General features: G+C 44.4%; 1 protein-coding gene and 1 long non-coding RNA gene across 3 annotated transcripts; both read left to right on the top strand.

Annotated features, from left to right (window-relative positions):
* The first annotated feature begins 4649 nt into the window (after positions 1–4649).
* FAM110C (family with sequence similarity 110 member C) lies at positions 4650–9809 on the top strand. The gene is made up of 2 exons (XM_040598786.1): positions 4650–5868; positions 9174–9809. Exon 1 carries the CDS (start codon positions 4728–4730, stop codon positions 5826–5828), a length of 1101 nt encoding a protein of 366 aa, XP_040454720.1. The 5' UTR covers positions 4650–4727; the 3' UTR covers positions 5829–5868; positions 9174–9809.
* Positions 9810–11592: 1783 nt separating this feature from the next.
* On the top strand, positions 11593–24790 carry LOC121090321. Of its 2 annotated transcripts, XR_005828522.1 has the most exons (4): positions 11593–15679; positions 20451–20539; positions 20657–20763; positions 21855–24790. It is a non-coding gene; the product is annotated as an uncharacterized LOC121090321 (long non-coding RNA). The 2 variants fall into 2 exon arrangements; XR_005828521.1 differs by having other exon boundaries at positions 20657–24790.
* Positions 24791–24906: the final 116 nt, after the last annotated feature.

Raw genomic sequence — 24906 nt, 5'->3', positions numbered from 1 at the left:
GCAGAGTTGTTCTGGGAGTTAACTCATTTATTTCCTCTGCAGCATGGTAGCTGTATTTTACTGTGAAAAGTGGCTCTTCCCCTTACTTTTACACATTATTAAATGAATTTGATCCCTCAGACAACATGTTAAATAGATCAGCCTTTAAAACCAAAATACTCAATCTCAGCATTTTAACACACACTCAAATATGTCTGGTACCAAATGGGCTGGATTTTTTAATTTTTACATGTGTTATGCATGTCAGAGGTGTACCAAAAAAAAAGGGTTAGTGTAGACTCAGATGTACTGCAGGGACAAAAGGGCACAGAGGGGAAGGGAGCATGCCATGGCTTGCACCTTCCCCACTGGCACTGCCTGGTGTAATGCATGTTGCATTTGTTCTGCCTTGTGCTCTCATTGTGTTATTCCATCACTTTTCTTCTGCTCTTTGTTCTAATAAGGCTCCCGACATGTTGACATGATCACTGTGATGTAAATTACACAGTCCCACTGAGATCCATGATGGCTCCTCAACCTGGAAAGTAGCACACGTGGGGTTTCCAAAACAATTCTCCTAAAAAATAAAGGCCGCTAATGACAATTATGAACAAGCTGGATTGATTTTAGGAGCAAGATGTTTTCTAAGACACTAAATTGTTTAATGAAGCAAACAACCCGGAACTACAGGGGTGGGAAAGGATGCTAAGCAATCTGGCAGTAGTGGGGGAGGCTAAAAGAGGACATAGAAGTGATGCGCATCTGCCACAACTGAAACCTTTGCTGTTCAGTGCTCAAGTCCTGAGTCTTCAAATTCTGCCTGAAGACGTGCAGGCATGCATTTATCTTCTGTTGTAGGAATCTGGGGAAGAATCACGACCCCAACTGATTTCACGTTGAAGGGCCTGAAATTTCCCCACCGGGAGACAGCTGGTTTGAAACTGTTCATTTCCACTTTGTGGCTGCTTTATGTCACCCGAACGCAGCAAACAGGACACCCAGTGGCACCACTCAGGACATCACAGCAGGAGCAGAGCAAACGACCCTCTGACCTGGGCAGCTCCTGCTTTCAGGCAACACCTGAGCTCAGCATGGAGAGGTGCTGGGCAGGGGGGACCTCAGTCCTGGAACACAGCTCTGTTGGGGGTCTCCAAAATGGAAGCGTCCCGTTTCTGATAGGGCTTGAGATCCCCCTTCTTCTCCTTCTCTCTTCTCCTTGCCTTTTACCTCCCACGGCTGCTGCTTCATTTTTGCCCTTTGACCACTATAAATCAAAGGAGTGTCACTGACACTGGGAATGGGGTGGGAGCAGCAGGCAGCAATGACCTAAGCTTTGCACGCATTATACTTTTTACCTGCAGTCACGTTGCAGCAGCTCTCATTTACTGGCTTCCCAGTCTCCAGCAACAGGAAACGTGCCCCGGACACATCACTTATTAATACAAACAGAGTGAGAAGTGGTTTGTCTTGCCCCATATAAAATTCAACTGCTTTGCATTTAGCGATAACATTAAATGCCAGCTGACTCAGAGGCATTTTGTAAAACTCCCCTTCCGTGGGAAAACTCATGCTGCCAGCCAAGGCTTAGGGCGTGCAGGATTTCCTTCTCTTACCTTTGCTTAATCCATCGATGCCAGAGAGAGGCGGATGCCAGCTGACAGGCTGAGGGATGGGTGCTGCTGTGCCCGGTTTTATTTCCATTTTATTGCCTGCAAGCCTGTGCTGGGCCAGGGGCAGAGCTGGTTTGCTTGGGGCTCTCATAATACACCAGATTCTACTCTGCTTTTCAGTAAGAAGAAATGCAAAGGTTCTCTCTTCTTTGCACATTGTAAGAGTGTATCCATAAATTTAAGAGCTAATTCCAAGATATATAATTTCAAACAACATAAACTTATTTTAAACTGAAATGTATTTAAGTTCCTAAATATGTGACCTAAACATATTTAAAATTTCGCACAACTGTGCAGCTGCTATATTAATGTATCTTATCAAAGGGGGGACAAAGTTGAAAAATTTTGTTGCTCACTATGTTTTCTGAAGCTGGGAAGACTCTTCACTCACTTTAAATGTCATTGTCATCACCCAGGATTTGCAGGGAGAACTATCTCACATATCAAGAAAGTCAGCTGAAACGGGCTGTTGCAATTTTTCATGAGAAATTTCTTGTGACATGCACTTTGTGGAAAATGAAAACTCACATTTTCCTTTGTCAGTGAGAGTGGGAGGAAATTGGTTGAAAATAAAAAATGTTTCATCAAAAGCATCCAGGTCTGTCTTTCATGCATGCCTTCAAAACCTAGGAAACCTTAAGTGAAAGCAAAATGACTCTTCTTTTTTAACATAAAATGTGTACGGGGCTTTCATCCAAATCAATCAATACTGTTCAATTGGTTTTGTATGTCAACTCTAAACACAAAAAGGAATTGTCCAGTCACAAAATTAAGTAATACCTGCTCTTGCTAGTGGCATTTGCATGTGGCAAGGAGTGAATAAAGAGCTTTGATAAAGAAATGGAGTTGCTTAATAAGACCACTCATCTTGATACTCATGTATATTCTGTGGTCCCTTGGGCAATAACCCAAGGTTATTAAACCCCAGTGGTTTTAAACTAAAAAAAGCATAGATTAAGACTAGATATAAGGAAGAAATACTTTATGATGAGGATGGTGAAACACTGGCACAGGTTGCCCAGAGAGGTGGTAGGTGCCCCATCCCTGGAAACATTCAAGGTCAGGTTGGATGGGACTCTGAGCAACCTGATCTAGTGGAAGATGTCCCTGCTCACTGCAGAGGGTTTGGACTAGATGACCTTTGAAGCTTCCTTCCAACCCAAACCATGTTACAATTCTGTGAACCACAGCATGGTTCTGCTAGCACACAGAAACAGTGGAAATCTCACCACAAAAGGCGAGCACGTGCCCAGAGGACTGCAGCTCCACCGAACACCCAGCTGCCCAGGTCACACTTCAGTGCTTTGTACCCTCTTATGCCTGAATGAGGATAACGTTGGTGCCACTCGCAGGGCTTGGCCCTTTGGTGACGACACAGTGTGTGAATGTAGACATCACAGCAGGGCTCAGTCTGGGTAGCCCCGCTCCTGGCGGGGGGTATAAGCACAAAAGCTGCTGCTCTGCCACCCCCAAGCGAAGCAGCTCCACGCACCAGAGGTGCCCAGGTCCCCGCGCCGGCTCCCAGGGGATGCGGAGTGGGGTGCGTACCCAACATTTGGCCTACGCTTTCTTGACACTAACAACTCCTACTATGTTTCCTCTCCAGCCACACAGCTATGAGCACATTGCTCCTGGTGGCAAAGTGGTGTACCCTGAAACTTCATCCACGAGGACAGGGAGGCCCATAGCCCATCCCTCCCTTTGCAAAGCTGTTTGCCACAACTTAGTGATCATACCGATCAGGTACGTGTCGATCACCACAAAAGCATCCCGTTATTATAATCCCACAGAAGTAATAGACAAAAAAACCCAGAACAACCAAAACAAACAAACAAACAGAAAAACCCACCAAAAAACAAGTGACTATGTGTGAAAAACCTTGCAGCTATTAACTGGCTTTTGATTTCTACGCAAGGAGAAAAGTTACCTGCAAGTCAGTTACCAGTGACCACAGAGGAGGTGCTTTCCCACACCAGATCACATATACAGGGGTCTTCAAACTACGGCCCGCGGGCTGGATACGGCCCCCCAGGGTCCTCAATCCGGCCCCCGGTATTTACAGACCCCCCCGCTGGGGTTGGGGGGGAACCAAGCAGCCGCAGATGACTGCCTGCCACTTCATCCACGCGCCGGCCCCTGGTTAAAAAGTTTGAGGACCCCCGATAAGCCCTGGGCACTGCAACTGCCCCAGGGGTGCCCGTGTTATCAGGTGCTCCAGTGACAGCTGATGGCTCTGACCTGCCTGCTCAGAACTGCCAGCCCCAGACGGGAACCCTGCCCCGTGCTCCTGAAGGGCAGACCTGCAGCAGATTCAGACCCGTGCCCCGTGCCGGCGCTCCCCTGGCGCAGCGCCGCTGGGGCCGCGACCCCCCCCCCGCCTCCCCGCTGCGCCCGCAGCCCCGCAGGGCTCGGACGCTGCCGCCAGCGGCCGGAGGCGCAGCGGCTGCCCCCGCCGTGGGCCCGCAGCGGCGGCCGTGCCGCGGCCATCCCGCGCCGCGCCGGGACCCGGGTCCCTCCCTCGCCCGTAGGACCTGCAGCGGCAGGAGCCGCTTGCGGCGCCCGGGCACGCACTGCTGCGGGGCGCTGCCGTGCGGCGGCTGCGGGGGGCGAGGCGGGGGTGCCGCCCCGCGGCCGCCGGGTCGGGCCCTACATCAGCGCGCCGTGCCCGGGGGCGGCCCCGCGGAGGGCGCTGGGGGGGGCGGGGGGCCGGAGCCCCCCCGGTGCCGGCGCCGGCGCCCTGCGCTCCCCGCCGCGGGGCGGCGCCCCCCTGCCCCAGCCCCGCGGGAGGCGGCGGCCGGTGCCCCGGGGCGCGGCGTGCCGCGCGCTGCCTGCCGTGACGGGCCCGTTGCGCGGCGGCGCGATTGGCTGTCCCAGGCCGGCGGGGCCGGCGCAGCCGGGGCGGGAGCACGGGGCGGCGGCGCGGGGCGGCACAGCGCGCTCCCCGACGGCGGCGGCGGTGGGCGCGGGGCAGCTCGGCCCCCGGACGGGCGCGGCCCCGCCGACGGCGCCCCGCGTGCCGCCCCCCCCCCGCCCCCGGCGCGTGCCTTGCGCAGCGGGGCCCGCGGCCCCGGGGGTGCGATGCCGACGGAGCTGTCCCGGGCCGCGGGAATGCACGGCATCTCCGACCTCCGCTCCGCCCTCACCCTGCGGCTCCTCAGCAAGGGGCCCGAGTACCTGCGCCGGCAGATGGAGGCGGGCAGCCCGGGCAGGCGGAGCGCCGTGGAGAGGCTGGCAGCCGACAAGGCCAAGTACGTGAAAAGCCGGCAGGTCATCGGCACCCGGCAGGAGCCCGTCACCGCGCTGAGCTCGGCCTCGGAGAGCAGCGGCGAGACCTGCTCGGTGGAGAGCAGAACGCGCCGCGGGGGCTTCGGCGGAGGGGAGGGCGCGAAGCCCCCGGCGCTGGCCGAGCCCGCGTGCCCCTGCCGGCCCCCCCTGCAGCGCGGCCCCCCCATAGCCAGGCGCGGCACCCCCAAGAGGCAGATGCGGCCCGATTCCCTGGTGATCTACCGCCAGAAATGCGAGTTTGGGAGAGGTCAAAGCCAGGACAGCTCACGGGGGAGCTTGGTGAGGAGGATCTTCCACGGGCCCGTAAAGGAGAAGCAGCTGGCTTCCCCCGAGATGCCCGGAGTCATGGAGGACACTGTGGCCACCGAGAGCAGAGAGCCTCTCGCAGCGCAAGGCGGTGACCGCGAGCTGAGCAGCCACGGCAGAGCGGAGCAAACTGTCCCTGTGAGCGCTGGAGCCCCAGGGGCGCGTACAAAAGAGCACGAGAGGCCCCCAACGCTAGGTCTGCCTCCTGAGGAGGTCAAGGAGGTGAAGAGGAGAGGTCTCCACCGCTCCCAGTCGGACATCAGCTCTCGCTACTCCAAGTCCTTCTCCGAGTTTGATACGTTTTTCAAGTACTGTGGCCTGGAGCAGGAGGTCATTGAGGATCTCGGGAGAGAGAACTTCTCCGTGGTGTCTGACAACGTCTCCTTCAAGATCCGCAGCATCAGTGTGGCAACCTCCGAGAGCGACTTCACGAGGCACAGCGGGGACGAGGGGCTGCTGGAGGACGAACTCACAGAGCAGGTCCCGAGCAGCACCTCTGTGATCGAGCGCAACGCTCGGATAATCAAATGGCTGTACACGTGTAAGAAAGCCAGGGAGACTAGTAAGGTGATCCAGGAACTGGCATGATGGCTTCTTTCAGCGTGCATTGCAGCCTCGTGAGCTCAAGGTGTGTGCAAAGCCTTGCCCTGTCGATTTATGTATTTCTCTTTCCTCTTTAGCGAGCGGTTGGCTTTTCTTAGCTTATTTTAGTCTTTTCATGAAGGGCTGAAGGAAAATGTGTTTTGTATACTACGTGTTCCAGGATGGCCTTTTCGGAAAGCAGAAATCCATGTCATTACAAAAAAACAAACAAATGGGTGCAGCTTCTCAGATTTAGATCAGACACCACCACCCCGAAATTAAAAAGTCAGTGTCTGTGAGGGATGTCTGTCTCTTGCAGATTCGTGCTCTGTAAATAGCTTGTTTTCTCTAATTTCTGCTGTGTAAGTGCTGGAAAAAAAAACCTTAGAAAAGTATTCAATCCTTAATTACAGTTGCATAGATAACAGGCTGAACTGATACTCTTGCTAACTAGGAGTACACCGCACTCATATGGTACTGCTGAAAGTAGGAGTACACCATGTTTATACTATACCATTACAGTTTTCCCCTCCTTATTCTCCCTCACTCTCTCTCCCTTCCCCTTACACACAGGTACCCCCAAGTATCGGGAAAGCAAAGCTGAGTCAGCGCTCCTGCTAGCAATCTTATTTCCCCCACAGCTTTCTGTTGGGACCATAGAAGTTTGTTCCAGGTGACTCCTTAGCATTTCACAGGCTTTAAGCTTTCTGTCCTGTTTGTCATGAATTTGGCTCCTCTGCAGTGGGTTTTGCTGTGCAGTTTGGCACCGGTGGCTGGAAATCGGTTGCGTGGTTTGCCTTGGTTAGAGGGGCACTTCACTGTTGTAACTGAAGATAATTAATACAAATGTGTGGCATCGAGGCTTGGAAATCAATTACTTCACAGACAGAAGCATAACAAATTTAGCCCTGGTAAAAGCCTTTTTCCTGGTTTTACTTGGCATCTCTGAAAAAGAACTATATTCACGGAGCCTTTGGTATTGATGATCTAGTAGGTAACAGTTTTTTCTCCTTCCGGTACCTGAAGCCCTTAGGATAAGTACCGCAGCTTACAGTGTGGTATTTTAAAATTGCATGAGTAGGTCTGGATAGGAAGGATTACATGTATATTTTCTGATAGTTTGTAATTGGTGCGTGAGAAGAACATCTTTTAGTGTAGATACAGCTGTTGGCAGAGCGTGTGGGCCTTACGAACGTGGAAGAGAAATGTAGTGCTTGAGCCTCTTTCCTATGTGGATATGGGGCTGTCACTCCCAATTCCTTTCATCTATGTAATGCAAAAATCAGTTTACTTACTTGAAATCACTTTTACTTATGTGAAATTTGGATCACTTTTAAAATTTAAATTTTTCTCAAAAGCCTCTTTTCTTCCTGCAGGTTGAGGGAGGAGGAAGGGAAAGAGAGATTTTCACACAAACATTTCAAGCCCTTGTAGATAAGAACGGTTTTCAGGTATCTGGCTGACAGCTTAAAGAGGTGTTGTTATGTGACAAAACCTTCCCCAAATTACCTTAGAGAGACGAAAGGGCTCCCTTGAGCTAATAATTTCTCCTTGCTCGTCTTTCTGTGATAAAAAGCCAGGCAGATACACAAAACAAAATGATGCAGGTGGCAGTTTGTGAAGTTCATTGTAGCTGCTGACCTTGCGAAGCACAGAGGATGACTGGCAGATTTCACTGCAAGTGGGAGCCAGGTAACAAAAACACTCCTATTTCCATGAAGGGAAATGAAATAAAAGCCTGTTTGCTCCTGAATGCCCTTGCTGGGAGTAGGGTCTAGGGCCAGAACCATGGTTGTCACCACAGAGCCTGTTCTTAAGGGAGTAGCTGACCCATACCCCATCCATTTCATCCATTTGCACGGTGCTAAGTGTGTTCAGTGCTGCAGCTGAGACAGGAGATGCTGGTGACTACCCCAGGGAGCAATTTGCAGAGGTGCTTCACCATGGCAAAGGCAAGGGAAGGAGGGGGAGAACCCTTTTCCAGGGGCTGAGCCGGTGTAACCTCACATGGACTTGGTCAATGGCTTATTTTTTAACCTCTGAGACAAAACGACAGTTCATAGCAAATAGCCTAACAGGGTGGTAAAAAGACCTCGTGAAGTAAACAGCAAGTTTGTTCAAGTCTGGTCGTTCTGCAATAATTTTAATACCTAGAACAAGAGGGTACTTCACACTGGCAGAAATTTCCTTTGGCACCAAAATTTTTGGCAGCCTAGGAAACACCAGTCCGTAGGGTCCATATTATAAATCTAATTTTAAGCATACTAGGGCTGACTCTTCAGCTGACAGACCTCAACAGTAGGGCTATGATTGCTTCCAGGGTAGTTTCTGAGAACTGAGAACATACTTACTATTTAGGCCACAGAACCAGAAAGTTTGGGAAAGTCAGCCTAAAACACCTGTATGCAGCACCTAGAATAAAGGACAAGAGTCATCGAGAGCTACCATAGGTTAAATATTACCTTTACTGGGCAGAATTTAAGCTGAGAGTTGTTACCACTACATGATTGCAAGATAAGTCCTGATCAAATGATCATCTTTTCTTTTAGTCCTACGCTTTCTCTGACAAGGCAGCATCAAGTTAGATATCTATGTGTTTTCACTCTATCCATATATTTGGTTCTGGTTAGTTTGCTTACTGGTTATTAATGGGCAGTGGACTCCTGTGCTGCATGAAGGAATGATGTGCTCTCCCTGGTGCTCCCAGGCACATCCTTGAAGGTTCCTGCTTTTACACAGAGGCTTGAACATTGTTGCACCTTCCTTGGAAAAAGAGGCAGAAACCTGTTTTCTTAAATCCAGCACTCATTGTGTAAAACACCTTTCAAGAACTGCAGGGCTTTTATGAGCCAGTGATCATTCCATTCATATTTTATGTTCTCCATTTAATTTTTCATGAGCTCTCTGGGACCTGGCGGGGCACCATGTAAATAAAACAGCTATTTGAAGGATCAGGTTCAATTACACATTTCATCGGTATTGACTGCAGAGTCTAAGCATGGGTTGCGAGCTTCAGAAAACCAAGGTCCTCAGCAAGATGGGCATTGCTGCTTCTTGGTGGGATGTTACCTGGATTCACCTCTGCAGTTCAGCTCCTCTTGCTGTCAGTCCTGCTTGACTCTAAGGGGGCTTACACTGCATCCTCCGTCCTTGCTTGAATCGAGATTATTCAGCCTTCAGTTTCAGCACCATTCTTAAATGGATGTTGATTATTCAAGTGCAAATCTCCTGGGAGGGGAATTTACTACGTTGGCAGTAGCCATAAGCAGCTGAATAAAAGCTTTAAAGTATCACCTTAAGCTTGTCTGATGTGATAAATAATAAATGACACTTCTTTTCCTCTTTCTTCAGAATCGACTTGGAAGTTGAACAAAACCAGACACAGGAAGAAATCCTTCCCTCATCTGGCTCGTGACTACTTTGGCCAAGTTTAGTGTTTTATTATTGCCTCCTACCCTCGCTTCCATCCCTGGCAGCCTCACTCTTGTCAGAAGCACAGTGGTGCCCAAGAGCGTGATGACAAGTGGAGACTGTGAACTGTGTCCCAGCAAGGCAGCGGGAAATGAAAGCTGCTGGAAGAGTGAAGCCTGGCAGCACCTGCCGTCCCCGAGAATATTCAGCATCAGCTCACTGCCCCAGGATGCCATTCTGGGCTGTGACAGAAGGTCTGTGTTGTGCACCCATCTCTTTCCAGCAATGAATTTGTTGACAGGGATGGGGGGAGAAGGCAGGAATGAAGTGGCAATGACCTCTGGGTCAGGCATTTCCTTGCAGGCAGACAGGCTCCACCTGGGCGTTCAAAGGCTCTGGCTTACCAGAGCTGTTTGACTAGGGCTCATCCTGACATCATTAGATGTTATTTGCCTGGCTGGGGAGGACTAACTGTGGCAGCTTTATCTCAGATACTTAGCAAACATGTTGTAAGCTAAATCCCTGCCAAGTCTCTCTTTCTCTGAGGGTATTAAAGCCAAAGTGGAGTACCTTGTATCCATCTAGTTTGCTCTGCAACACGTGTGCTCGGCCTGTGGGGAGGAATAGCATTTAAAACCTTGCACAAAATGTTTTCAGGAGCATGGTTCCAAGAGACAGGTAGTCAGAACTGAGGGAGGGTTTTGCATTGTTACTGCCTTGCTGCAGAATGGTACCGTTCACATGTTCATAAGCTCCTCCACTTTGTTTGCAGTATGGGTCCGGCTCTGACATTGCAAATGTTTGGCAGCTTGTGGTTTAACACTTTTAATTTTATGCACTGTGAGTGAGCAGTGCGCTTATGGAATCACATTAGGAATCTCTATCCCGGGGTATGTAAAGCCGCGCTGCCCTAGCATGGGTCTGCAGTAGGGCTGTGCTTGGGATGTGCAGGATGGCATCCCTGTGCTGCAAGGCAAGAAGGCATGTTAGGGTGCATCTGTGCCAGGTACGTGTCCTGATGGGGTGAGACACCCATATCAGACAGCACCTTACTCAGTATCATCAATAAAATGCTTAATTTGGACTGGCCAAGCTAAATACATTTTAAAAGCTGATCAAAAGTACTTTGGATCATCACTGCAGTGAATGAGGCCTCTACAATAACTCATGGAATTTGATGGCTGTGCCTCAGACACTTACCCCAATCTGTCATTGCTCATGAGAAAATGTCTTGCACCAAAGCATTTCTTTGCGGACATTGCAAATCACAAAAAAACAAATAAACAAACAAACAAACAAAAACCAATCAACAAAAAACCCCACAAACTACCAAAGCCAAAGCCAGTTCCCCTTTCAGTTGCACCAATGCCCATCTGTGAAAGGTGCCCCGCTGGCGTAATAGTGTCTTGACCTGGTCCTGCACAGGTTAAAAGTTTACTTTGTGTTACCATGGATGTGGTGTCCCGGTGTCCAGCTTACCTGGCTGTCAAACCATCCAGAAACACCAGCTTTTATCGTTCACATTCCTCCTACCCACACCACAGCAGCTCCTGCCGCTGCCTCTCCTGGCCCAGGACAGCCGCCAGCACAGCCGGGTGGATGCCAAGCTCAAGTGAGCACTTGAGCTGCGTTTCTCAAGTGTTTGCTACTCTCAGTAAATACATCTGGAGGAGCAGAAAGGGCAAGGGTGAGCGTCGAGGATTCAATAAAACATTGGTGGTAGGAGGAACAGTTGCCTATTTTAAGCTAAGCCAACACTGCACTGGAAGAGTTGCCCTTGTAGCACTCCCCAACCAGTTTAGTTGACATCCGTTAAATTCACAGCAAGATCACCTGGGTTACATTTCCGTATGTTTTAAATGTGCCTGTCAGTCCCTGGATGGTTCTCAGTTACAGCAAGGGTTTGGGAATGTAGGACATTTGTCTTTGTTTTCTAGTGTTATGTACTAAGGTCTACATGTCTGAAGTTGTTGAGATAGATAACAATTCCAGATAAAAGAATTGTTGAACCTGCTTTCCACTTGGGAGAAAACGAAATAGTTTCACAGAACCAGAGAATGGTCAGGGTCAGAAGGCACCTCTGGAGATCATCTAGTCCAACCCCCTGCTAAAGCAGATTCTCCTACAGCAGGTTGCACAGGATTGTGCCCAGGCAGGTTTTGAATGTCCCCAGAGAAGGAGACTCCACAGCCCCTCTGGGCAGCCTGTGCCAGGGCTCTGCCACCCTCAAAGGAAAGAAGTTCTTCCTCATATTCAGGTGGAACTCCCTGTGTTGCAGTTTGTGCCCATTGCCCCTTGTCCTGTCGCTGGGCACCACTGAAAAGAGCCCAGCCCCATCCTCTTGGCACTCGCTCTTAAGGTATCTGTAAACATTGGTAAGATCCCCTCTCAGTCTCCTCCAGGCTAAACAGTCCCAGCTCTCTCAGCCTTCCCTCATAAGGGAGATGCTCCAGCTCCAACATCACCTTCGTAGCCCTCCGCTGGGCTCTGTCCAGTAGTTCCTTGCCTTCCCTTGCATGAGTGAGCTTCTGCAAACTTACAGGGAAGGTAGTACATAGGTATATTTTCATTAAATAATGAAATTTCCATGTGTATTTGTTACATTATTATTAAAGGATGATTCTCAGAAAACTCGAACCCAAGATGCTGCTAATGTAAGATTTATGCGCTTTTTAAGGTGAAGGTTTTTAAGGGATACAGTCTAGGTTTATTAATCAGCAGCATAATCTGAGGTATCTGTTCTTTTCATGCTCACTTTGCAAGGTGCTGTACCACAGAAATATTTATATGCATTTGTCAGAGCTAAGGACTACTTTTCTTTGAAAATACTGACTTCTTTTCTTTGAAAATATGACTGTAGACAGCTCAAAGTGCAGGAAAAAATCTTTTGCATTACAAATCAGTGCCTCACCGCAGGAGAATTATTTTGGTTTGGTTTGAAGGAAATTTTTTGTTTCATTTTCAAACTCAGTTTGTTTTTGCTCTTTTAGTTAAGCAGCTCTCAAAAGTTAAGGTGAAAGATGCGTTGGTCATGAGTTTTCAATGTTCGGAAGGAACAGGTTTAATTTGCTTGAAAGTTCTAAACATCAGCCTTTCTCAAAATTGATGAAGGTTTTATGGCAGAGGTTAATGAAATCAGAACTGGCCCCATTCTGAATATTTTTTTAATCTCCCTTTTTGTCTTTATGAACAGTTCAGTTAGGTTGTGGTGACTTTCCACACTGTTATGTGGCAAAATTTCCCTGGCTTTGTTCAAACTCTGACAGAAATCCCAAGCTCTCCCAGGTATCATTTACTTCAGAGATGATGTGGACCTATTTAAGATCTTTCCTTGATAAGTCACAGATTCCCTTTATTTAATAATACCTTCTGGGTAAGCTAATAACCTACCTATTCCAGTATGCCAATACAACAGTAGATGACAATCCTTCCTCCATACATCTTGGGAATGGGTAATTCGCTGCTTTTTACAAAGACTGGGAGCTCTGGGCTTCATTCAGCTCCTGTTACTGTTACATGTAAAAGCTTTTCCTTCCTTCTGCTGGGTCTTTAGTCATGTCCCTCAAAGTGAGAAAAACCTGCTGATGTTAGTCACCACCTATCTATTTCCCAAAAAAACTCTCAAGATATATATTTTTTTTTTTACTATTTGATTATGAAAGACATGCTTTGGAAGCAATGGGATTTTTCAGCTTTACTGTGGTAAAGCGATCCTTTGCGGTATGAACAGAAGTTCTAACAACAGAGCTGGGTTTCCGCTCTTTTGGGAAACCCAGAACTGGGGCTGAGGGCAAAGGCAAGTCATAAATTGAATTATTTTGCTTGACTACAACTATGTAAACTAAAATAGTCAAATGGGGTGCAAGCGTGCAGTGCTAACTGCTACTTGCACCCAAGTGTTTCTGTTGCTCCAGTGCTGTGACAAGGGGCAACGTCCACGGCTGTAGTGGAACGGGCAGAACGTACAAAGTCTGGGGTTTATGGCCTGGAAGCAAGTATTTGCAATAAAGGTATCAGATAGAGACTGTAATCTTTGCAATATATTGTAAATATTACTGTACAGAAATCTATAAGTAAGAAATACAAATTGTTCTATAATATGTATATTACTTTTCTAAGGTATATAAGCCCTCATGTTTTGTGAAACTGGCCAAATATTGCATTGATGGGGATTAAGCAGAAACTTTCTCTGGGGAGCAGATTGTCCTGTCATTGACTCCTGTTTCTTGCGTCTCCTTTTGAAACCTTTGAAGTGGAGTACCGGTCAGATCTGGTATGGATGGTTTTTGCTATGTTTATATTCCTATGAAAGAACCTATGTTGAATGCATACAAATAAAACTCTGAAAGCTAATGTTTTTTTTGAAAAAGTATGCTTTTATGTTGCTGTCTCCATTAGGGTACTATTATTTTAAAATTAGAATCCCATTAGAGAATTTATTTCTCTGTGAGTGAGGCTGATAAGTAGACTATGAACATCCGAAAGCGCAGTGCTTCCCTGGGCCATACCCAGACCCCTGGCTGAGAGCTTAGGCAGGGAATCTTGTAAGGAGATGGCATAACAACTTAGCTCTCAGTAGCAGTAAATTTGAAATATGTGAGGCTAGGGCTGTTCCACACTGTTCTAATATTTTTCATTTCAGAATGTGGCTGAAAAGATAGACAGTTTATTTCTGAAGGGTAGTATTTTTTTCCAGACTTTAGTATTATATTTGGTTTTACTCACTGTCAAAAGCTACAGTGTGCTGCAGGCAATACCACATTTATCACAGCCAGTGTCCAAAGCGGCAGGGAGTTTGAAGTTCTGCTTGGAAAAAACATTATCTCCAGAATCTTTTTAACAAGCTGTTGTTCAACTGGATTCCATAGGAAGACTTTAGTATATGGTGCTATTCCCCGTGCATGTATTTTGTGAAGAAAGGGGCAGAAATAATGGTTGCATACAGTGAGCTTTTACCAGAGACCCATGCACTCCAGTTGGTATATCCAACATTTTGGTATGGTCTAACCTGCTCAGACACAAGTCTTTCACTGGCCAGCATTTGAACACAGCTGGAGGCAGACCTAACTGACACTTGCTGTGCAGATTAGGCTCTTCCAAAAACCACAAGAGCAACTTTATAATCATTGACATGTAGCCTTACCTACACAAGCCCTGGTGGACCGGTGTCAGTGCAAGACACAAAGCAAGTCTGGAAAGGGCTGACAATTTGTGCATCCCCCTTTCTATGGAGGTTAATCTGCCATAGCAAGCCTTTGCTGCTACTGCTGCCTTAGGGAGGCAGGAGCCATTGTAGCCTGTTAATAACCTTGGGCTACTTCCCAGCTTAGCATTTAAAAACATTGTTCTTAAGTAATTTTTCGCATAGCACCTTTGTCCCGCATTTTATGAAGTCCAGTGGATTTCTTCCAGAAATAAGGATTTGCATCTCCTGTTCTTGGACTCTCTGGTGTAAGCAACCTCTTAAAGTCCACAGCTTACTGATTCACTGCTGCTCTTTTGATTCATCTCTGGGTAACAAATAGGCGTTGGAAAGAAACTCCGCAAAGATATAGTAGCTGGAAAAGGCCTGTTTTGTAGATGTTGGTGCATTCTGAACGCAGAACTGCAAAAGTACTTAGGAGCTCCAAGAGATTTTGACAAAGAACAGTCTATATCAACAGCAAACAAATATGCAAATACAGGGCCTAGGTTTACCCTGCAGATAGATGCCTCCAAATTTTGGGGAGGTTTATTGACTGGGTCGTATTTATCCTGGATTTGTCCTGCTGAACTAAAGGGGACTATATCAATTCACTTAAATGGAGTGTTGCAGAAGGAGGTGGTAGGTGCACCATCCCTGGAATTAAAATAGGTTTAGAAAGTTCGTTTCTCATTTGCTCAGCAACTTAGCCCAGGGAGATTGCCATGACAAAAGGTGTTGAGGATTTTCATTGTTTACACTTGCAAATGAAACTGGTAATATACCAGAAAAGCAAACAGTGTCGGAGAAAAACAATATCCAGATCAAAGTCAGCTACATATATCCATTTCCAGAAATCAGTCTAGCTACTGAAAGAACCCAGAATCCTGCAGAATTAGTTTGCACATGTGTAGGGGAGTTGGGTTGACACAGCAATTAATATGATTAAAAAGATCTAAGGGCTTTGATTGTTTGGGTTTCACAGTTCACCTCAATGATCAACAGCCCCACAGGACCACCAATTTTATGTTCTTTTTCATAGGCCCTAGCAAGAACCAGAGGGTAGCAATCATCAACAGTCACCCACAAAACCACATGATTATTTGTCAGGAGATGATGAACCTAAGACAGTGCTGAACCAGCCAGAGCCAAGATTTAGACTCATGTACAAAGAAGCAGGCACAGCTGAGCACACTAAGGGGAATGCTGCTCTTCCTCCTTCTTGTCAACGCAACCTCTTCTTACATCACTATTTTACTCAATGGTGAGTAGGAAATCTTAGCCACTTCCATGGCTATTCAATCATTTGAATTGCTCATCCTACACCCTCTCTGACAGTCCCTTTCTGTGTTTACATTTCCAATGAACTCATTCATGTGCCCACCATGTTACACAAGGCACTACTATATCTATCCTCATTCTTGTACAGGTTTTTTTTTCTGAATAATGTTTGAAGTTAGGTTTTACATCCTTCTGTTAACACCTATCTGTCCCTACCCCAAGGAAACTAAAAACTAAACATGCAAATAGAATAGAGACCAACTCTCCAGTCCTTTTTAATGTACATAGCTCTTCCTGAAAAATTTAGCATTTAGTTTTTCATTGTTTTGCTCTTTGATACTTGTTTGTGACATGATCCTTGGCTTGGTTTAAGTCTACAAGATTCTCTGAGCCGTGGTGTGACACTTTATTTGTCTGCAGAGAGCTCTGAGCACAACTACTGCAAAATCAAACCCAGATCACAAACTTTTTCATGGTGAAGTATAGCTTAAACCTTCTAGGAACTTCAGTGTGGCCAAATAAAAAAGAGCATCAGGGCAGTAAAATTAAATTGGGCAAGCATTGCAGCAACAGGACTGAAAAAAGAAACGCACCTGAAGCAGTTCTGTGTTGGACCCAACACAGCGAGATATCTCTTGGACTTGTTGGAAAGGTGCAGCTCGCCCCTCATTTCTGGAGGACCACCCTTCACTCTACATGTATTTTCTGCAGGAAAGTAAATTTAAGTAGCAGTTTATCACACACAAAAGTCAACCAATATCAAATGTTGATGTAGTCTATTGCGTTCACCTGAAAATAGAAGCTGAGGTGACTCTCCAGGCACCTACTGGGTTTAAGAGCTCCTCCAGAGCTGCCTCCATCTGCTCTGATAGCAGTGAGAACAGATCTCCATTCTTTCTCCCTGTTACAGAAAAAGATTCAATTCCTTGATGTCAATTACTATAAAGAGGCTGAAATTGTGTAATTTCTGAGAGCAGACCTTCAGTGTAACCTTCCAAAACAGACTGATAGTCTGGCAGGTCCAATTTTCTTGAATTTTCAGTTATTTCGGTCATATAACTTTACTACCCTACTATTGTTGGAAGAAAGACCATCTCATTCCTCCAGAGCACATGACATTCATAGATCGTCTTATATGCTCTAAAACCATTGTGAAAACAAAGTGATGGGATGGTAACAGGACTACTCTACTTGCTGATACAAAGTCTTATCAAGCATTATCAAACAGGATGGCTTTCTTCCATGGCCACTTTGTCTAAAATCTCCATTTACAGCTACCCGTGCCTGATCTCAAACTATCACAAATAAATCCTGCTGGTGTTCAAATATTTACAAAATAAATCAGTGTGTTTTGTATTATTAGCATCTTGTCCTACCTGAGGACAGAGGCCTATATTAGCAACAGTCCTCATATGTAAACCATCTGTACAAATGCTGGAGTATGTAAAAATCTAACTGCTGATTAACCCACAGTACATAGGACAATCTGGCAGATTTCTTATGGAAAAGAATGAATATAGTGCAATAAAAAATTGTGTCCTACAAAATTCAAGGAAACAAGGAAAAAGAATTTGGGGGAATGTTTAATTCCTGGAGTTACACAATTTGATGTATTTTCTGTCTTTCTTTCATCATGTGCATAACATGTAAATCCCACACTCTAAATACTTACCCATACACTCAAATAAAGCAAACATGAAAAAAAGCTTCCAAAGTTATCAGCACACTTTCTTCAAAATACCGAAAAAAATGCATTTACAGCACGTCTAATGGTTTAGCAGAGCTGGCAAGATCTGGGGACACTGCAGGAAATTGCAAAAGGGATGATTCCTTACAGAGTCAAACTCAGATTTTGCCCGCAGTTGGGAGGCACAGGGAACTGTGTTGTTTTAATTACAAGTACGGATTTAAATCTATTTATATTACTTTAACTGTAAAATAAAATTGATTCAAAAGCTTTGCAAACCTCCACGTGCACAACTGTACTTCAGCAATCCTCTCTGCTCAGTTCAAGTCAACTTGCCACAGTTTTTAGCTGAACAGAAAGCCAGCTGAAAAGATTTGAAACTCTGAAACGTTCATTTAGCTGAAATGTGTCCATGGAATGAGATCCTGCTATCAAATGTGATGGCCTTGCCGTTGAGCTAGTTACCATCTGTCAGCTGCAGATCCAGCCTCTGAAGTGTGCTGAAGTGCAAAATAAAACACCCCAACCACCTCCAGTCCTGCCTCAGTGACTGAGCGCTTCCCCTTACTGGGCATCCTCTCAGGTATTGTCCCATCCATGTGGCAGGAGGCGACGAAGGAGTGGGAACTGCTGTGAGAGAAGGCCTGCTAGAGAGAAGGGGGGTTGACCTGGACCCTAAAATCGCTCACTAGAGCTCATCCTCTCAGTAATAGCTACCAGTAAGTTCGAGGACCTGTTTTTTTCATCTAAGTGAATGCTCTGCCATTCCAAAAAATCCTGTATTTGCCCTTCTAAATAGATTGCAAATATATATTACCAGATTGAGTCCAGCTTAAAATGATTTAGCTCATTCTTAAACTAAAACAAACAATTACCAGATTCCTGTACTTGCTCTCTACTGATTTTTCTCAACTTTCTTCCATGTATATATCTTTTCAAGGTATATCTAGGTATATTTCTTTTCAAAGAAAACCTTTTCATAGTTCTATAAACAAAGTTATGATCAAGATCAAAAATGTCTGAACATTTAGGACTGTTCAGTTATTGAATCTGGGCAAGAAACAGAAGGACACCAGTTTTCCACTTTACATTTTGCTTCAAGCCTGGCCTTCATCCAAGTTCACGGTTCGGTGGAGGAGGCAGAAGTGCTGCAAGGAGTTTACAGTTTGTGGTGTGTCTGGCCACTGGTACGTGCTGTGTTTGGTGGTAGGTGTATAGTAGGTAGCATTATAAGGTCTGCAAAATGACTGCAAAACATAAACATTGCCCAGTATAAATACTCCCATTACTAAGAACCCTGTGATAGCAATTTCCTGCAGCCTGCACAGCCTCCCGTGGAGCTTCTCTTTGTTGTGACTAACCTCAAAGACAGAGCTGGAGACAAGCCGATGGTGTCTGCACAGTCAGGATTACACCTTTGCCACTGTGACCAAGGATGAAACATAAAGCAAAGACAACAAATTCCATCAGAGCAGGAAGTAAACACAGGCGGTTCTGAATGAAATAAAATGGGATGGTGCAATAGAAACATCAAAATATTCACACGTAAATGGATGCATTCCAAAGGAAGAGGTGTGCTGGACAGCAACAAATCCATCAGAACTAAGAGCAAAGTAGCTAAACAAGGAGGTGAAAATGAAATCAGTTCAAGGAGGATTCTCAAAAAATTAAACACACAAGGAATGAGGTGAACTGGAAAAGCTCCCAGACTGTGGAAAGAAGATGTAGCTATGATGGAGTTTTCAGTTGTGTGGAGGATGCAAGAAAAAATCATCAGAAATAAAGTGAAAGATCATGTAGACTATTTAGGTTCCTTATAGTTGGGATGGGTCTGCTATTCTGTGCGAGTCTGATGAGCTTCAAAGGCAAAACAAAGCTGATGTGAGAATGATTTTAATGAAGTCGTAGGGACTAGATGCTGACATACACAATGCTTTGCTTTTCAGGCTCAAAGATTCTCATTGTGCTTAATGAAGTAATCAATTAAGTATTGGTAGTAATTGCAGCTAGAAAGAGCCATGTGACACTGCAGTCAAGAAGAGGGGGTGCCAAGATATTTGGTAATAGCTTGAGCCGTTTGAAATGGTGTAACATTTCAAAAGCACTCACAACCTGCCTGAGTCATAATTCTCTTTATCAGAGGTATCTCAGAGCCAGTTTTACAAACAGCTGCTGGTACTAAGGGTTCAGCCACATGACTCGGCTATGGCAGCCGAACCTGCCAGCACTTGTCCTGTGAGCTGCTGTGACTGTCCAGGTGCGTGCTCCTACCCTGCTCCAAATGAGAGGTGATGCAGCCTAGCCTGTAGGTAGCTTTGCTATGGGGGCAGGCTAACACAAACAGTATCCAGCAGCACAATACAGCTCACCCAATTTTAACCCCTGAGCAGCTCCCTCTGCAGTCGGTGAGTCATCCCATCTTTAGATAGATGTGGGTACAACGAATGAATCACCTCTGGAGATGCCTGTATTTCACTACTGATTACAGAGGGGGACTAGACGACTAGTTTAGGCTAGACTACTAACCTTTGGCCAGTTAAACTTAGACAAGAGCAATCCCACCCTCAACTGATGTTCATAACATAACATTGTGAATGCAGTGTCTGTCTGAAGCCATAAAGTCTACTGGTCTTTTTAGGGAGGGGCTGTCATTTTTTTTCCATCCTTCATTGAGAAAAAACATTTCAGTCAGTGTTTCTGAAAATCCCCGCCCAGGTGTGGCTGGAGGAAGCTTCAGTTTGCTGAACCCCAAATTTGTCAAAACTGAAGTTCCCTGGAAGAAATGCTGCAGAGCCAACATGGTCATTGGCAGGAAGTCCCAGTGTGGCTGGCTAAGGACATCAGGTGCCCCCAGGCTGGGAAATGTGGCTTCACGGTGGTACCCTAACATTGAGGGAAAGTATAAAATGTGTGCTTACTTCTTTAAATAAGGCAAGTTAGTTAAAGATAAACTTAACATTTGGCATATTAATTAACTTCCGTGAAGTGTGGCTGTCTAGAACAAGTTCTCCATTGTCTGCTCCATTCAGTCTCTTTTCTTAAGTTATTTTAAACTTTCAACCTGCAGGTTAAAGTGGTGCTAACTGAGCCGTGGTGACATTTGGTATATCCCCTTGATGGAGAGCAACACAGAAGACAAACCTGGAAAATCAAGAAGTGTGCTCCTATTTCAGAAAAAAAGCTGTGTCTTAAGCCAAAAAATTAGAGCACATGCTGGAAAGGCAAAGAAAAGCAAGTCAAGGATTGATTACAACTGCTTTTGTATTTTTTCAGAATGAAAGAGGAAAGAGCAGCTCATGAAAACAATAGCAAAGGTGTTGAAAATCAGTGGGGGAAGGAGGTGTGAGTCATCAGTGTACATAAATCTAAATATCTAAACGGTAAGTCTAGTCAAAGAATTTCCAACAAAAATATTTCACAATGAAACCTGAGTTTTTCACAAAAGTAGTGAACAAATCCCCTCCCCCCCAAAAAAAAAAAAAAAAAAAAAAAAGATTCAGCTTTCCAACAAAATTATAAATCTGTGAAAATCAATGTATTCTTGCCAGGAAGAACAACCACAGGTCAAAACAAAACATCATATACATAGCAGAAGAAGCAGTATGCCTAGAGCATCTGGCACGCACAGAAATAGGCTCATTTTCAGTTGTTTTTTGGGTTGGGTTTTTTTTTGGGGGGGTGAATCATGGAAAAGTTGAGTGTATTTAATCATTACTTGTTCAGCTGAACTGTAAGGAGGAAGGAATAGTTTGGAAGTGCATTCAATGTGTAACAACCGTTTTTTTTTGTTATAGGTAAGGGCCAGAACTGCTGTGATGAGTTTTAGAGGGCTCTCATTATACCATTAATTCAAAATATTCTGTACTAGCACTACTGAGTGTAGCCACTGTACCCTCTTAATCTTAGAATTTCAATATATACACACACTTTCTGAAGTGTGCTAAAGTTTAATATTTGTTACCATTCCAGTCAGCCAAATACGCTATAGGCCATTAGAGTGCTATATAAAGATTCATTACTTCTTCTGGAAAAAATGTACATGCTTATTTCAGTGGTAATGCACTGAAAAGGAAGCTTTCATTTTAACTCTAAAATTGGATGATATCTTAATATGTGAATGTACAACTACTGTAGCTGTTAATGTGTAACTAAGTGTTCAGATACTTTGGAACAACAGTTTGAGTCTCTTCGCAGTTTTCACAGTTGTGCGACCCTCAAAAACTTGTGATTTACATGTGCTGTGAAAAAACATTTTGTATTTAACATTATACAGTTCGAAGCAGAGAGGGAAGTAAAGGCAATTTCACTTTTAGCTATCATTTTTTCTAAAGGTACAAGTCCTATCTCTAGATATCGCTTTATGCCTACTTTTATGAAAGCTAAGTCTGTCATGAAGCATCACATCTTAAATCATCCAGGGACCCTTGTAACATCCTCTCAGATTATTATGCAATGCTATCTTTATTTCCAGATGGAAAACTGAAGCAAAAAGAAATTACAATGCCATCAAAATGGAGAAATCACATGCTGATGCTAAAGGGAAAATTTGTTATCTCTGAAAGAGAACTATAAAGGAAAAACAGGGAAAAGACAAACCAAAAAAAGGAGAAGGAATTGCAGGCAACATCAGGCTGAAATAAAAGTGGCTACAAAATAGAAATCCATAAAATACTTTTTAAAAAAGCCTATGACCTGTTGGTAGTTCAAGGGTGTCACATACCCAGCTGTCCTTCCTAAGAAACAATACTCTTCTAAAAGTCTTGCTTACATGCTTTTCATAAACCATTTAAGAACTAATTATTTTACACTTTGCTCCCAAATTTGTCCAGCCCCAGCAGTCTTGCCCCCTCATATCTGACCCTTGGATTTGTCATTGTGCTTATTATGAAAAAAAGGCTGCTCGCAAGGTTACACAACGCTCCCCAGGGCATACACTAGGTGTACCTGAAACTCATGCCCTGTATTTGCCTGAGGTATTAGCTGCTCCTCCCATAAAGGGGCAGAGATTGCATCTGTTTGCAGATGAGATCTATATTATTGATTTGTAGCCATCAAGGTTCATGCAGATGCTGTTTGCTGAAACCCCAAGGCAAAGTATGAACTGAGCACCAGAGAGACACCAACCAATTTTTCTTGCTTCTGCTATTTCCTTGCACTAGCACATATATCTTTTATTCTGACTTTCTGCTTTGGAGACACGTCTACATCGTATTTCATATAACTGTGTTTTGTATCCTGAGATTTTCCTTGCTTTTCTAAATACGCTAGTCCTCCATAGTCTAGCAGTCTGTCAAAGGTGATCAAAGAAGGAGCTGAGAGGAGATAGTTTAAAAGGGAATTGCTGATCAAAGGGATGGAAAAAACAGTTTGGTGATAGATATGGGATATTATGTCATGGGAGGATTGGTAAAGAGGGAATAATGGTTATTTTATTATTAAAATAAAGTGCTGTAACAATAATAGGTTATTAAAAAAGACGCTAATATCTCTTAATATTGTCTAATAAAAATTAACTGGTGACCTTCTGATAGCTTTTCAGCTCCTTTCCTCAGCTCTTCAGACCTAAGGGCTCTTTTCTCTTTGGCATACATTTAATCCTTCCTCTGAAGTCTCTTGAACTGGTTACTTCTGAAGATAAGATACTGGACTAAATGGATCAGTATTTTAATTTTATTTGCTTTAGAAAATCCACGTGCTTTCTGTGGAAGAAAAAACGACTAAATTGACAAGGATTAAAAACTGCAAAGGGCAAAACACGTAACTGGGACGACTTCCAGTATTTTTGTGAATCTACCAGGAAGCCACCTACTTTGTACCAGGCTTTGTGCTGTGGGAAATGCACGCACACAGCTCAGATCCCAGTCAAAGCTGTAGGATGGTGCTCCCTGCACCAGCACAGGAATGCCTTCAAACCCCACGTCCCTAAGTGCCCACGCTGCTTGATACAGCACAAACACAAACCAATAATGTATTCGCGGCAAAAGCAGCTTACATTCTAAGATATGTAAAAAAATGACAGGCAGCTACAGTAAAGACAACAAGCACAAGTTAAAACAAAGCCAACATTTTCAAAATACTGCTAGATATCTTGATCTATAGTTGGGCAACTTAATTACTCAACCACAGTCCTAATTAAAGGCATTAACAGTTGTGAAAGTTCTCTAATTCTGAAAGAAAAAAAAAAAAAAGAGGTCACATTTTGTTGGTTAAATGTGTGTAGAACCAAACTTTTCAAAAGTGAACGGGGATTTTTAATAAATGTGATTCAGAAAGGCTAACTTCAGACATGTCTGACAGCTCAGTTCTGCAGAAATGCCGGATAGGACCCCATCCCTTCTTGACAATGTGTCTCCTGTAGTTGGTAATGCCAAATTTTGAGAATTTTGCTTTGGATTCCTGATTATAAACATAGTATTTTAAAATATAGGCTCAACATGCTTCAGTATTTAGATTTCAGTGTAGGCTTTCACTGTTCTTTCAATGCTTCAATATTAGCAGTGCTGGAGGGAAAGTGCATTATATCACCAAATGCTTGTACAGATTTGAACCTAACTTTCAAAATCAATAAGAGCACAGTTCACAATGACAAATCTTTCCAGTCTCTTTTTGATAAAGATTCACTCTTCTAAGAGATACAAGCACACAACAGAATTATGAAATACATCAACATTTCTCCTCTCTTCTTTCACTGTCTTTTTTGGGGGTGTTTTTTTTGGCAGACCTGTTTGTAAACACACATCCCTCATCCGATTACTGATCTATCAACCAATAAAAAGTGAATAAATCTGAAAATACTGGCAACAACCTGAAACATGAGACAGAGCTACATATGAACCCTTTCCTTCTCCAGAATTAGAAATACCATTCACTTTTTGGAGAGCAATATGAAAGAATAGATGAATACGCAGAATGGGAGGCAGACATATAAATAATTTTAAAACATGACTAATGTTCTGAATGATTTTATCATTAATTTATTATATCTCTTTCCATTCAGTTTTATGTGTCACCAATTAGGAGCAATTTCTCTTGAGAATTCCTCAGTGACATTCCTAAGGGACTTTCACCACTGTGAAAGAAGGACTTACAGACCAATTACACTATCATGGATTTCCCCTAATTAACACTGTCTGGTTAGCAATTAAAATGAATATCATGACACAAACATTTCTGGAGTTTGCAGACATTAATGGTTTAATAATCATTGTGATACGTACAGCCATTTCCACATGTGTTTACATAACAGAAGCACCAAAGCTTGCTGAAGTGGAAGGTGATCAAAGTCATGTTCCTAATTAGGCAATAAGCCAAAGTGAAAGGACAAATTGATAACCTCTTCGCAGTATTGATATACCCCTTAAATACTAACTAATCACAGGATTATTGTTATGGAACACATCACACTGGCAAAACAATCGAAGCTTTTATCTCAGAACTATCAAAAAATAAAATTTCCAACTTGGGAAAGTAATTTTTTTACTGTGGAAATTCAAGCAATCCTAAATATGAATGGATTTTATTTT

Source organism: Falco naumanni, chromosome 6 (genome assembly GCF_017639655.2).
Source record: "Falco naumanni isolate bFalNau1 chromosome 6, bFalNau1.pat, whole genome shotgun sequence".
In the NCBI taxonomy this organism is placed as follows: Eukaryota; Metazoa; Chordata; class Aves; order Falconiformes; family Falconidae; genus Falco; species Falco naumanni.
This window is presented reverse-complemented; position numbering and strand designations above follow the sequence as displayed.

What these genes read in the sequence shown, in the direction of transcription:
- FAM110C (XM_040598786.1), top strand. Translation starts at nt 4,728, where the DNA reads ATGCCGACGGAGCTGTCCCGGGCCGCGGGAATGCACGGCATCTCCGAC.